The sequence below is a fragment of the Cyprinus carpio genome, chromosome B19 (assembly GCF_018340385.1).
Source record: "Cyprinus carpio isolate SPL01 chromosome B19, ASM1834038v1, whole genome shotgun sequence".
Classification (NCBI taxonomy): domain Eukaryota; kingdom Metazoa; phylum Chordata; class Actinopteri; order Cypriniformes; family Cyprinidae; genus Cyprinus; species Cyprinus carpio.
Window position 1 is genome coordinate 14,186,159 of NC_056615.1, and position 15,352 is coordinate 14,201,510.

General features: G+C 34.6%; 1 protein-coding gene across 1 annotated transcript in view; it reads left to right on the plus strand.

Moving 5' to 3' along the window:
• The window catches only part of LOC109110952 (syndetin-like), a 75,903-nt gene that overhangs the window by 41,197 nt on the left and 19,354 nt on the right, over window positions 1-15,352 (plus strand). Inside the window, exons 12-13 of the mRNA XM_042745444.1 lie at window positions 610-750; window positions 10,960-11,095. Coding sequence (XP_042601378.1) covers window positions 610-750; window positions 10,960-11,095 — 277 coding nt within the window. The remainder of the gene's footprint in view (window positions 1-609; window positions 751-10,959; window positions 11,096-15,352) is intronic.

Genomic DNA, 15,352 nt, shown 5'->3' on the forward strand with positions numbered 1-15,352 from the left:
ATAACATATATATGAAATCTATAAAATTACTTGAAGCAAGTTATTATATAATTTCACACCTCAAGTAAATTAGTCTTGTTCTTAGAATACAGCATGTACTATCAATATTTTTAGTGGTAAACAAGATAAAAATAATAATAAAGGAAAAATCTGGCTGTTTAAAGGCAGTTTAGTGGTTGTTTATTAAAAAATGTGCATGGACACTTTTTAAAGTAGCTTGGTTTTTTTTATTTATTTACTGTGTTTTGTGTTTTTTTTTATTATTTATGTGTTGCTTTGTAGGATACAACCCCATTGCTAGATTTTTTTTTTTTTTTTGACTGTGAAAGCATCTAATGGTTGTGAGAAGAAAAGCTGCTAGCTTCAAAGCAGTTCTTTGGAGAAAGGTCAATACAGTCAATACAGCAGGTTTTAAACATACAGAGATGTTCACTTTAAAAATATCATTTTGCTCTATGCAAAAAAAGATTTGCAGGTTATAATATAGATTTTTCTTTTTTTCGTTGATGCCTTTGTGAATATGCTATATAAAACTGCTCTCAAAAAATAACTCTTCCTACAGATGATCCAGTGTTACTCTGTCATTCCTGTTTTTCCTCTTTCTCCCAGACGGCCATGGATCAACTGCACATGCACTTCACCCAGGCCATCCACAACACTGTCTTCCAGGTGGTGCTGGGATACGTAGAGTTGTGCGCCGGCAACGCCGACACCAAGTTTCAGAAGATGCAGTACAAGGACCTTTGCACGGTACGCCCATTCTCCATCCATTCCCCCATACCTCCTGAGAAAATCAGATGCCAACACACACAGAGGTCACTTCCAAAAGTCACTGTGAACCAAATGCACTGCTTGAGCATGAAATCATTCATTGATTACATTCTCATTGTGCTCTAGACAGGCGTAAAATAGGTTAGATTCCTGCCTTTGGAAATGACGTATATTTGTCTAGCTGTAGCGAGAGAAGCGTATTGCGCAGTGAACGTGGCAGGCGATTTCATTCATGAGCAAATCATGAAGCAATTAATTTGAGTTAACAGAAAAAAAGTGGAGTCTCTGCCAAGCACCTTACAGCTGCTTACCACAAAATGCGGTCTCACTACATCTTCAGCCTGGATACTAAAATTCTCATTTGCATTTGTATAGAAGCACTGAACCTTCAGATCACAAACAAAGTTGCAGTCATCTTTTCTGGGTCATTTTATTACCGTATGATATTGCAAGTGGGAGATTATGTCATTGAGAAATAATATTAAGCTCATCCAGTAGATGGAGCATTACCGATAATGATTATTTCATTTTCTCTTTGACTCCCAATAACTATTCTTATATTAAACTGAAATATTAATTTCTGTAAAATTGTATTTTCTTTTCTTTTATATTCCTATAGTGGGTCAGTGACATGACACTCTTTGAATATGAATTGAGTCGGAATTTATTTCTTTATTCAAAAGTAAATTAAAAATGCAATTCAAACCCATTCTATGAAGAACATTTATTCCTGTGAAGCAAAGCTGAATTTTCAGCAGCCGTTACTCCAGTCTTCAGTATCACATGATCCTTGACAAATCATGTTAATATGCTGATTTGATGCTCAAGGAACATTTATTATTATTATGCTGTGAACAGTTGTGCTGATTAATATTTATTGTGGAAAATAAGAGCATTTATTTAAAATAGAAACCTTTTTGACCAGTTTAATGCATCCTTGTTGCATATTTGTAGGAACTTGGCACATGCTTTAAACTTTTTTGATGTCATTGACACATTAACAGGTTTTTGCTATTCAGTTTATGTAAAATAGATTTTTTTCCCCCACCCCATTTTTCCTGTTTGTTTAACATTTTCTCAATTCACTTTCAAAACATTTTAAGAGTAATAGCCCTGGTTTCACTTCTCTGTAATTAATATGCACATCTTATTCCACATCTAGAGTTGAAGTGTGTGAAGTCTTTCTACAACCTACTATTGGCACAGAGCTCAAATAGTTGGCGTAGACTTAGCTGCACCTGGCTCTACTATATTTGAGTGTCAGAAGGGAATATTGCTATATCTGCTGATCTGAGGAAAGACATAGCCCTTATGTTCAAGTTCAGCTGGTACGATCAACAGATGTTTGCACAGAACTCAATGCGCTTAGCATTAATGCCAAGTAAGTGAATGATTTGGAAAGGAAGCTTTGTTTTGCCCCTCTTGAGTGTTTATACACTACTGTTCCAAATTTTGGGGTTACTAAGATTTTTTTGTTTAAGAAATTATTATAATTTTTTTAATTCAGCAATGATGCATTAAATGGATCAAAAGCAACACTGAGAACTTTATCATTGTTACAAAAATTCAATTTCAGATAATATTTTTTTTTTTTTTTTTTTTAACTTTAAGGAATCCTGAAAAAAGTATCACTGTTTCCACAAAAAATTTAAGCAGTACAACACTTTTCAACTTTGATCATATTGTTTTTTGAGCAGCAAATCAGCATATTGGAATGATTTCTGAAAGATTATGTGACATTAAAGACTGGAGTAATGGCTGCTGAAAAGTTTGGTTTTAACCAGCTGTTTTATATTATATATTTCATAATATTGGCTGTATTTTTCATCCATTCCTCCCAAACTTTGTTTTTGATCTCATAAGTGGCATCCTGACAGATCATGCTGTAATGTGATTGCTTGTGTGGGCCATATACATATTTTAGCAACATGTGCTATGCCTTTAACACTCAGACACGGGTTGACGCTGCCTGAGGTGTCTGCTCAGCTGATAAAATCTTTTGATTTTCCTTCTCTGAGACGTTGCTTTGAAACATATGCTAAAAATGACAACAGTATTTTCTCAGTCAGATGCAGCGTTGCTCATTTCAGTTTCCGTTCTGGATACGGTGGCCCTTTGAACCTCCGGAGGGGAGAGAAAATGAATCCTGTATCTGGGTTTTGCCCCAAGACAGATTTTCCTAGATTTTGTCTTTCTTCTCATCTCACAGCAAGGCAAATATTGCAGATGAATTTGTCTTGAGCACTGTGGACAATGCATCATCCTTCCGGCTCTCAAACTCTTCTGAGTGTCTAGTCGTCTTAAAGTAAACACGACGAGAGGTATGCTAATGACAATCACTTCAGTCCTGAACTTTGAACCACAGCGTGGGAATTAAAATGCAGTGTAACTGGAACGCTCCAAAGGGCACATCATAATGCAGAGCACTACATGAATTTTACATGAAACTATCATTATCCCATCCCTTCAGAGATCTCCTGTGCTCTCCATACTCAGCGTTGAGGTAGATGAACAGAAATGTGAAAGGCCCTGTTTGTGAACATCAACAAAGGTATAACAAATATTACAAATTGCACACTCTCTGAAAGTTATGTCACAGCTGAGTATCAGTGTTATTTACCATCAGTGTAGTTGAATGTATCCCTCACACTCGTATTTTGGAGAGCTCTCGATGGGCCATAGTGGTTATTGACCTTGCAGCCGAACATGAGTACTTCATGAGAGTGTGCCAATCCCATCAGCTTCTCTTTACCTCCCTCTCCACCTCTAACCCTGATGTCCATCTCTACAAAAGGTTATCCTCATGTATCTCAGTACTATGCATCAAATACTCCCATTTATAATTGTTTAACAGGATGTGCATTGGAAAATAAGTGCATTTTTAATAGTTCAAGGTGGTTTTTTGTGGAGTCTGATTCCTCTTAACTATTCTGATTGTGTGTGAGCATGACTGATAACTTGGTTTAGTAAGTTAGTCTAAAAAGAAACAGCTCATAATAGTTGTTCATTTTGGAATCGGACTACGCTTTTGGCTCTGAATGTTTTTGGTTCACTAGCAAAAACCGTAAGAGTTATTTATTTGAACTACATTTATTGGTGCTGATTTTGATTCACTTAAAAAAAGAGAAGCTCATAAGAGTCATTCATCTGGGAATCTGACTATACTGTTCATTCTGTATGTTTTTGGTTTTGCTAAAACTCTTAAACATTACAGTTTCTTAATGGTATAGTATGTAGCAATTTATGTTTCTAGTTTAAACATTTAATTTAGAAAAAATAACCTACTCATAAGAGTCACGTGATTGGAAATGGCAGTGCTTGTACTGTATGTTTTTGATTCAGTAAAAAAAAAAATCAGACTATTATTGACTGACCATGCACTGCTTTTGATTTATTAAAAAGAAACAGCTTATAAGAGCAATTGATTTGAGAATTGGACTATGCTGTTGGTGCTGTATGATTCTGATTACTTAAACAGCACCAGTTCATGAGAATCATTTGATTGGAAATCAGACTAATAGTGCTATATGTTTTTAATTTACTAAAAGGAACCAGCTGATAAGAGTCATTTGTTCAGGAATTAGCAGTCATAATTCCCAATGTTTGGTGTTCTTACATGGACAAAAATTAAGTCTGATAAATAGGAGTCCATGTGATGTGGCATTTCGCTTCAGGAATATAATTTTCTCCATGCATTTCTCCATTTGCAACAGGTTAAAGTTAATTTTTTTTTTTTTTTTTTTTTTTTTTTTTTTGCATGGTTTCAATTAGAGATGGTGTTAACTGTGATACCGTTATTAAGCCCCAACACCTGTTATATCACTTGCCCACCGACCCCCACCGTCTTTTTGATTTTTTTTTATAGTAATAAAAATCATTTAGTTCAATAAAAGAACAGACAATACAATTAAAAACTGAACACGGCAGCTCAGTGCAGCGTGCCGAATGACAGTCACATCACAGATCAGATTTCATTTCTCCATTGAGAAGAGTGACTGACAAGAGTGAGGTGAGACGGACAAGACAATGGCGGATGATTTAGTTTCGAAATGAAATGCAAAAGCACCTGTTTGCAATATTTTGAAAAGCCTTTTGTCTTTTGCTGTTTATCTAAGGTGATTTTGGAAGTTTTTTGTTTATTTTTTATTAAACATTTGTTTCTTATTTAATTGGTTCCACAGTGTTTGCTTGTTTTTTACTTTTTTTAAACTTTGTGTAATTTATTTATTTTATTTGACATCAAGGTGTATGCCATGCCTCAAAGCTTTCTTGTTCGTTTTGCTAATGAACGATCTACGTTTCTTATTTATTTGGTTATATATTATACATGTTTACTTATTTTGTATACCTATTTAAACTTTATGTAAGTTATTTGTTATTTTATATTAGGCATAGCCTGCCCTATAGCATAGTGTATTTTTATTTGTTTTGTTAATAAAAGTTCTATGTTTAATATATAGGCTGAAGTGAGTTTGATGTTGTATTTTGTTGTTGCATTCAAGCAGTTGACACCAGATTGCCGCTAATTCGAACATTATTGTTATTTAAACATTACAAGCTATTTAAAAGCGAGGACAAGAAGGAAAATTCAAACAAACTAAAAGTGATCAATTGCTTTACGCTGAATTGCCGCTATTACAAGCTATTTAAAAGCAAAGGAAAGCAAGGAAAAGAGGCAACGCCCCCGTCCCCACAGTTATACCGGTATTATCTGTGTTGGCACACGTCGATTAACCGGTGGGAAAATTTCCTCATCATCACAACCCTAGTTTCAATAAAAGTCTTTAAAAAGAATCAGCACGCAAGCACATTATTCAGGAATTGCACTGAACCTGTCGTGCTGTATACAATCACACTATAGATTCAGTAGCAGTATTGTGCGCTGCTGAATAGTTAATGGAACCGATCATTATGAAATCCCTTTGAAACCTGTATTCTTTTAAAAATAGATTTTGAAAGAGAATCGGTTCTTTCTTCCCACCCCTAGTTATATTAATAGATTTAGCAATTATCTTCTGAGCTGTCTTGCTGTCTTTCTTATTCTGTGCTATCAAGCTGTCATATTCTGAAATGCCAGCCTCCTGAATAGTAAATATGCACAAACTGTTATCTGTGGCATCTCTGATGATGCCACATTTTGAGAACTGAATCTCAAGCGAGGACTGCGTGCGGAGTTTTGTCAATGAAAGTTCCAAACATAGGAACGTTTGATTGATTCTGTTCATTAAGACAGCAGGGAAGCTACATTGATGTAGCTAAAAAGGAAGGCCGCACATATAGCAGTTTTCAGATTCATTGAGGATGAGACCTGACACTTATGAGGCATTTTTGAGCTCAGTCTAATCTAAAGAATGAATGAAGGTTACAAACTTCAAGATAAGGCTGCACATTAATGAATAGAGCTTCATGAGCTGTCGTGCTGAACTAAGAAATGTGTTCTCGTTGTTTGTGTATATGTGAATATTGACCACATACTAATGCAGCAGGTTAAATGTTTTAAGTGCTATAATCATGTCCCTGGTGCATCTACCGACCCAAACAGACATAACTGACTGTTTTTGTAACTCATGTGTGTTTCTAACATAAACTTTTTGACAGTTTAAGCGCAATAAACATGAAAGAGAACTAAGTTTAGTACTTACATGCCGTGTGACAGCCGCTTTCTCTGTACTAAGTTTAAACTGATGTGGCTTTAAAACACATGATTTCAGCGCAATAGACATGATAATAAAAACTAAACAAATGTTTTTTGGCAGAGTATCCTGAGGAAGCTGCTGTAAAGGCACTGCCCTATTCTGGAAAAGGGGGCGGGGAGCAGCAGGTCATTTGCATTTAAAGAGACATGCACGGAAACAGCGTGTTTTTGCTTCCACTCAAAATAGGCATTTTCAAAATGATATAATAAATCATCTGTGGGGTATTTTGAGCTGAAACTTCTCAGACACATTCTGGGGACATCTGAGATTTACATTACATATTGAAAAAAAGTAGCATAATAGGTATCCTTTTAATTGAAAGAAACAGCAAGTAATATATTAAATTAAACATAACATTTTGAAGTTAAAGATCTGAGTCTTATTGTAAAACAAACTCCAATAATGCTTTTTTTTATTTATATATATATATATATATATATATATATATATATATATATATATATATATATATATATATATATATATATATATATATATATATATACAGTGTTGGAAATGCATGACTCAACCAACAGCTTATATTTCTTTTCACACACATTAGAATTAGAGGGGCAAGTTTTTGAAGAATAATGACATTTTCATGGAGTTCCTTGCACAGTACTATGTTATGACCTGAAAATACTTCTACCATAATGCATAATGCAAAATAATACATTTTGACATTTGCATCACATGTAATATTATATTGATGCATGTAAATATAATTGGTTGTTGCTCTTCCTTATGAAACTTTAAAGGATTTTAAGCCATTTGAGATGTATCTCTGAAAAATGTGTTGGTGTATGTATTAAAGGACCAGCGATTAAAGTAACGGCAAAAAAGAGAAAAACGTGTGTCTAAAAAAAAGTAGCCTAATATTACAAATAGTATTTGATCCTAATGTCCTGTTCCTGAAGAACTAGAAAACTATCATGGTTATGATAGAGAAGATGCCACAGAGATTTGACAAATTCACATATTTACAGCCTGCACATTCCCTCTCGCTTTGTTTACCTTCTTCTGAACTTTTAAGATATTTACTACATTCATTTTGTATTTTGGAAGGTGGTCACCTCTGTCGCCCAGGTTTGTACTCCACATTTTTTTTATAGCACTGAAACAACCCCAGTGACATCTTTGAGACTATAGGGAGGGAAAAATCAAGAGTACATGAAAGAACTTTTCATGTTTTCAGATGTAATTCCCACCTCGCCATTGGATGAAGTCACTGACCTGAATCAGTTTCTGTGCACCTGCCTGAATCCCATACAGAGCGTGAAATGTTCTTATCAAAATATCAGCTATAAATTTCTATCTATGTGTCTAATAAGACTCCTTTGAGATTAGAAAGACATTTATCATCCTTTCTCCCCACCAACGCTCAGTTGCCATGCAACAATGCCTTGATCCCAATAGCAGGAAGTCATCTGGAGAGGTTGAGGGATTGATTGTTTGAATGAGATGGCTGACTTCTCCTTCTGCTTACCTACAGGAGTCATTAGACATCAATTAGAATACTATACTTCCTGTGTAGTAACCACTGGATCAGTGTTAATCCAGCTGAGCATCCATGTATCTCCTTACGCTCAATGATTGCAGCCATACAGCTTTATTCAAAGAAGGGATGAAGCTGTCCAAAACAATTAATCAGCTTCAAATGAGACGAATGGTATAGATAATTATTGCTTTTGGCCTTGAGTATTACATTTTGGCAGCTTTAGCAATGTTACACATTTCCTTCGGTATAATACTTGAGCCACAGTTCATTGCATTAGTCAGAGCCGCTCTAGTGTAATGAGTTGTGTGGGATGGTTTCATATGAGCTTGTTTATCTGTTACTGCAGAATTACCTTAAGTGATGAATCACCTTTAAATGCCCAAAGCTTCTTCTGTATGCAGCACAGGCCTAATTAGATTTATCGCAGCCACTCGGATCAGGTCGCATTGTGTCTCAGTATGTTTTATTCATTTGATTGTTTGTTAAAGTCTCAATTTGTTCAACAAGTGTGATTTTTTTAAGTTGTAGTCTTGACTAAATTTCTCTTTAAACAGAGGGAAACAACTGATGGGTTTTTTGGACACACTGGTTCTTGAGTACTGGGTCAAAACCGGGCTTAAACAAGTTTATGGATCAAGGAATTCAATTTAATGAATATGATCAAAGTGTTCAGAAGTGTTCATTTATGTTTGGGAGCTTCCGTTTTCTCAAGAATGTGTGATATTCCTTGCCTATTACTCATCTTTGTCAGATACAAAACTGCTGTGACGAAACGGTTTGTATATATATGAACCTACTGTAGTATCCACTTTGATTAATAATAATTTAATAACTTTTTCATAATTTAGTTTCAACTGATATTGTTTTAAAATAAATAAATACTTTTCACTGTTCAACTGTTCAGTTTCTATTTATCAAATGCTGAGAAATGCACTGCAATTTCCATAAAAAAACAATTATCAGAACAACTGTTTTCAACATTGAGAATAGTTTGGCATATTAGAATGATTTCTGAAGAATCATGTGAAATGGAAGACTGGAGTAATGAGTGCTGAAAATTGAGCTTTGAATATAACAGGAAAAAGTTACAGTTTTAAAAACTATTTAAATAGAAACCATTATTTAATTGGTAATAATATTTCACAGTATTACTGGCTTTACTGTGTTTTTGAACAAATAAATGCAGCATTGTAAGCATAAGAGACCTCTTTTAAAAAAAATGTTTTTTTTTTTACATCTTCCTGACCGCAAACCTTTGAGTGGTAATGCATTTAAAAGGAAACAAACAATTTATTTGTGTGATGTAATTGATGTGAAGCAGAAAACAAAAGCACAGTTAATTTCAATTATATATATAAAACAAAACTTATAAAACATGTCTGAGTACAAGATTAACTTTGTCTTTTGTCAAGCATATTTACTTAAATACCTATGTATTTAAATGCATATTGCATATTTACATTTTACATGCAAGTTTAATATTTATAGCATTTTAATCTCACTTTAGCATGGGTATTACATTTTAAATCGGAAATACTGCTATTAACTAATGGCAGGTAAAGTTTTGTTTTCCTATATCTCAAGATTTAGTGGACAATTCAATTTGATAGTTTCCCGCACTAATGTGTAATTTTATGTTTGTTTGTTTTTTCATAGACTTTAAACATGAACTGCCAACATGCCTATGCCATCAGCTGTGTAAATGTTGTTCACATATTTGAAGTTCCTGCGCAGTGACCTCAATCGTATCCTTAGTAAAGCTTCAGTAAAGTCGATTAGGTAAATGTTTGGCAATAGACTGAAAGCTAGCTGAAAGGCTTCTATGGTGGAGCCTAATTTACAGAGTCCATTGGTAAACTTACAAATAAGCCTTGCAGCAACACTGGTTCGGTAGTAAAAAAAAAAAAAAGTGATGACGGTAATACATAAATTGTAACTAAAGCACAAAAACTGTTAGCTTTTCCACAGCTGGAGGCCGTGTTGCTATGTGCCGTTCCCTTGCCTTCAAAAACAGCCTCGGCGAGCCTCAGGCCGATCATAATTTACCAGGCTCCAGCAGTTTGCAGAGCTTCCAGGCTTGGTTAAGAAGAAAAGGCAGAGATAGAGCTCCAGCATCTCACTGCTGACAGCATTGATGAATGTGTGTATGGATGAGTCTGCAATGCAGTGGTTCTAGACACGGCAAAGTTTATGTCAGCTTTCACCGGCCACAAATCGCACTGACCAAAGGAAGCATGTCAGCTCCTCTGAGAACGCCAGTGTCACAGAAGTCAAAGTTGATTCGAACTGTATTTTACTTTGTGCACAGCCCACCTCCCGATTTGATATACAGATCTTTTATCCCAGACAGGAGCTTGTTTTGTTGTCTCTATGGTATTATTTCTAATTATAGCATTCCAAGGAATGCTAGAGATTCTCAGAGGTTTTGAAGGATTGATCGCATGGTAAATATTCATTAAGGTCCACAGCAGGTCAATCATTATCTCTGGTGTATTCATGCTCCCTCAATGTCAGATTTACCGTTTACCAAATGTCTCTTCAGCTAGATTTCAGGATACACACACATCTGAGACACATAATGTCACGCAAAAACTTTTTTCTCACATTTGAATTTTTAGGGCATCTGTGGATCTTTACAGAGTATTGAGATTGTAAAAAAAAAAAAAATTCCATGTCCAGTTCCTTTTTTGGGGATCAGTTCTGCTTGGATTTGCTTATTTTCGTGTATGTATATGTATATAATGTTATTGGAGTAAAAACAGTAATATTATGAAATATTTGTAGTTTTCTAGTTTAATATATTTTAAAATGGAATTTATTCCTGTGATGGCTAAGTTGAATTCAGTGTCGCATGATCCTTTAGTGTCGCATGCCATAATTTCCTGTGTATCTTTGTTGACGCTACTTTTTGAAATCAGTTGTTGAAACTGTAGGGGCTTGTGGAAATCAAAACAGTGAGAATGCAGCTCTTTTCTTTTATCTTTCTCACCTCAGCACATAACCGCAGACAGCTACATCCCCTGCTTGACCGACCTCTGCAAGGCATTGTGGGAGGTGATGCTCAGTTACCATCTAACCATGCAGTGGCACGATGAGCACTACAAAGAAGAAGAGGCGACTCCTGGAGCAGGTAAGCAAAATCAGTCACTCCTGGCACATCTGTCATCTGTTCATTTTTTTTGGGTAAACTGTGTTTTGAATATAATGCAAGTGATAAAAGACAGCAGTTTTTTTTTTTTCAGTCTTACCAAAGGCACTATTCAGAAGATTCAAAATGACATGTTGTGCCAGTAATATACTTTTTGGCTGACAATCAAGGCACAATTCCAGATGCTGGGCCAGAGCTGTCATGCAGAGATAGTCAGCAAAAGCAGAACAATAACAACAATGGCACCAAGCAGAGCATCAAAACGACTTCCCATGATACAATCAGTAGCTCTGATCAGATATCAGGCTCAAGCAGGCTGAAATATTAACACTCCATATTCCCCATCATAATGCCTCTTGTACATTTGACATTTGATAAAAAAGCCTCCAGCGGTATCTTGCTTTTGTGCTAGTCGTGTATTTACTCCTTGAATGTAGTCCTGTATCTTAAATATAATATTACTTTGCATGATTTACTTGTTTCTTCAGTAAATTAGATAAGATAAATAATTGAAAGCGGTCAATGGAATAATATATTATATATATATTTCTCTCAGTGTTGTTGTAGTGATACTATTATAGTATTTTTAATTTTAATTTTAGTTGAAGTTTTAGTAATTTTGTCTTTTTTATTAAATGTATGTCTAGTACATACAAGTTAAACTCAATGAAAATGAAATATTTCCTTTGGCAACTAGCTCAAGTACAATAAAAGATAAGATGCGTTTTTAATAATTAATGTTATGGTTAACATTTCTTTTAGGAGCTTTTTATGGTTTTAGTTTGTTTGACCCTAATTTCTCTTCATATTTTGATATAAACTTTATTGTTTTTCTATAGGCAAAGATACTGTTTGAGGATATGTATTTTTTTTATTTTTATTAATTGAATAGCTTAGTGAGACTTTCAATGGTATCGGTAGAAGTGGAGAAAGATAAGACAAAATATGGGGCATAGGATCTGTAAATGTCCCAAGGTGGATTCAGACTCTGGACTAACATGTCATGTGGACTACTATGCATCATGTCTGACAGTAATATTGTTGTTTCAGTGTTCTTTGGCACCTGTGCTTCATCTTTCTGCTGATGGAACTCTCTGAGTTCTCTTGTGTTTCTCTGAACTGTCTGGAGGTCGACTCGCTCTGTATTTTGGCTCCTTTATATATAACTAAATCAGTTTTATTAGAAAGAGCTAGGGACTCATTAGGGTGCTCACTACTCGTGATGCTTAGATTTATAAGCATTACATTTGTGCTTTTATAGTGTAAGGTCCTGCCTTGTGTATTCAGAGGAAATGGTTTTGTTGTGTGCTGTAATCGGCACGGCAGTGGCCAAGGAGACGGAGCAGGTAATTGAAAGGGGCATTGCGCCGTTAGCTAGGTGCAGTGCAGTTTGTATCGTTTGCCTTTCTGTCTAGCCTCTGCTTCGATTTCTGAGGTCACTGAGCAGTGCTGTAACAGACTGGTGCTTGTTCTTGGTTAGGTCTGTCATTGGAAATTCATTGAACCTTTCTAAAGTAATCCCTACAGGGGGAAGCGTACGAAATGCTACTAACTGAACAGACGTTGTTGCTGTAGGTAATGATGGGTTTGTGGTTATTTTCTATAAATATTAAACGAGGGACATAAATCATTTGTTTTAATGGAAGTATTTTCTTTGAAACTGGTATTTTCTTGTGACTTTTAACACAGTCAGCTCTGTACTACTTTAGAATTTAGCAATTGTCTTATACTTACATTGTATTTTTTTGTTGTTGTCTTTTTGTAATCTCTATATTCTTCATGCAATTCATTTATTTTTCACATTTGCTACAATTCAAGTAAATAATATAAGACCAGCAATACACACATTTTTGTACCTTTCTCCACATCAGTCCTCTAAAGAACAATAACTTCCACTGTAGTCATAATTTTTCAGATATACTCTGCCAAAATGGCTTTTAGAAAATAACGTACAGTTTTATTTAAAAAAATATACAGTGCATTTAGAAAGGTTAATGTTTAATCAAGTGAAAAGTCTGCCAATGGAACAAAACAAAGTACACTCTAGATTTTATTAATCGTAATCTATAATTTAGGCTTGTCTACACTGCAAAAAATCATTTTCATAGTCAGTATTTTTGTCTTATTTAGCCATAAAAACATGTAAATATTTTTTAAACAATATGAATTTACTTGAAGCAGAATTCACAGAAAATTTATCTTGAATTATATTAAAAAAAGTCACATGCAGTTTTGCTTATAAATATATCTTGTTTTAAGACGGTGGAATAATTTACTGGAAACAAGTCAAATTTTTTTATTTTTTTCTATGTAGAGAAAACACATCCTAAGTTTCATAACTCTCAAATAAAACAACAAGCAAGACAAAACAAAAACTTATAGGCTTATACTCAGTTGTTATGCTCCTTTGTATATATTTAGCCTGAGATATTTGACAGATCAAATTCTAGAATCATTTGTGATTGAGACATTATGGGGACACCGAGTGTATCATGTGCTTGCTAGTCATCAGTTGTTGTAAATATTTTGTACCCCTGATGGTTGGTTTATATTCTTAAGGTGTTCTCTCATCTCCTGCCCATTTCTTTCAGTTCTTTTTCCCGCATTCAGTAGCTTCTTCTGCAGGCCTGTAGGCTATGGAAAGGCAGAGGACACTGTGACAGTGCAGCGGTGTCAGTGTCTGGTCTTATTGAGGATAGGCACAGAATTTTTGCTTGTGTCATCAGTTATTCCACATAGCTGAGGTACATTTTTACTTACGAAGACGTAATGAGGTGGCTTAAATTATTCCTTTTTCACCCACAAAGCATGACATGTAAATTATTAAATTCTTTAAAAGAAGTCTCTTGCGCTCACCAAGGCTGCATTTATTGGATCAAAATGCAGTAGTGTCCTTGGCTAATCTTTTGCCTGAGGGGGCACTTTAACCTTCCCTCAGTGGCTGAACGGATGAATGCGTTTCCTAGGATTTGATGGCTGATACACTAAACTTGTCAGTTTTGTATTAATGCCACCTTGTTCTTGAACATGGAATATGCTAAATTTGTTAACCACTGATTCTCAGTGAGTAGAACCAGGTTTCCAAATGAGGATACATGATTATTCATAGGAGACCAGGAAAGTGACATGCTGAAATGTACTGACATATAGAAAGTGGAGAAAGGCGAAGGCCAATCTGCTGACACACTCATTTTTAAATACCCGATTGGTACGTATCTTACAGTAAAGTCCTGAATTTACATGTTGTCAATTACATGTTGACCTCTGTTAATGGCGTTGTCAGTGTTGATTACCACAGAGAATAGCCTAATTCTGTAAAATGAAGAAAAAAGATTACAGTAGTGCGATTACTGTACAATGGAAGTAAACCAGGCCAGGACTGTTTAAATGTGTAAACTATGTAAAATGAAATTAATTACTTGAAATAATAATGGAAATGATTTCCTTTGGTGATTACTATGTACTACAGATGCTACTTGTTTTTATAGAGCTTAACTGGTAACATTTTACAACAAGATCCTATACATTAGTTAAACACTGTGAATTTTTTTTTTTTATATATAAATTTAACTGTTAAATATTGTTAAAACACTACGGGGGAAAAGTAAGTTCCTGTACTGTATACAGGGAAAAAGTAAAATATCTAACCAGATATGTGACCCTGGGCCACAAAACCAGTCTTAAGTCGCTGGGGTGTATATATACACACACATATATATATATATATATATGTGTGTGTGTGTCTGTGTGTGTGTGTGTGTGTGTGTGTGTATAAATATATATACAGTGCATGAAATAATACAGCATTTATTAATCTTGGTTAATGCTAATTTCTGCATATGTCATTACTGTAAATTTAACATTTAACGTTGTATAAATTAACATTTGTGTTACAAATGAACATGAATTATTAACACAGAACTATATATATATATATATATATATATATGCATGATTTCACATAGAGCAGCTGTTACTACACAGAGCTGTTGTTAACTGACAAGCTGCGCAAATTCATGCTGAGAATGAACCTGGAATGAAAATATTTTTTTGGAACCTGTGATACTTTTTTTTTTTTTTTTTTATTTATTTAAAATAGAAATCTATTCTAACAATAATAATGTTAAAGTGTTACCTTAAGCTTAATTAAATGAGCTTAAATAAGATTGCATTTCATAATTTAAAAGGGTGAATGGTAATGATCTTAGGGAAAATTCAAGCATCTAATTTATTTACATA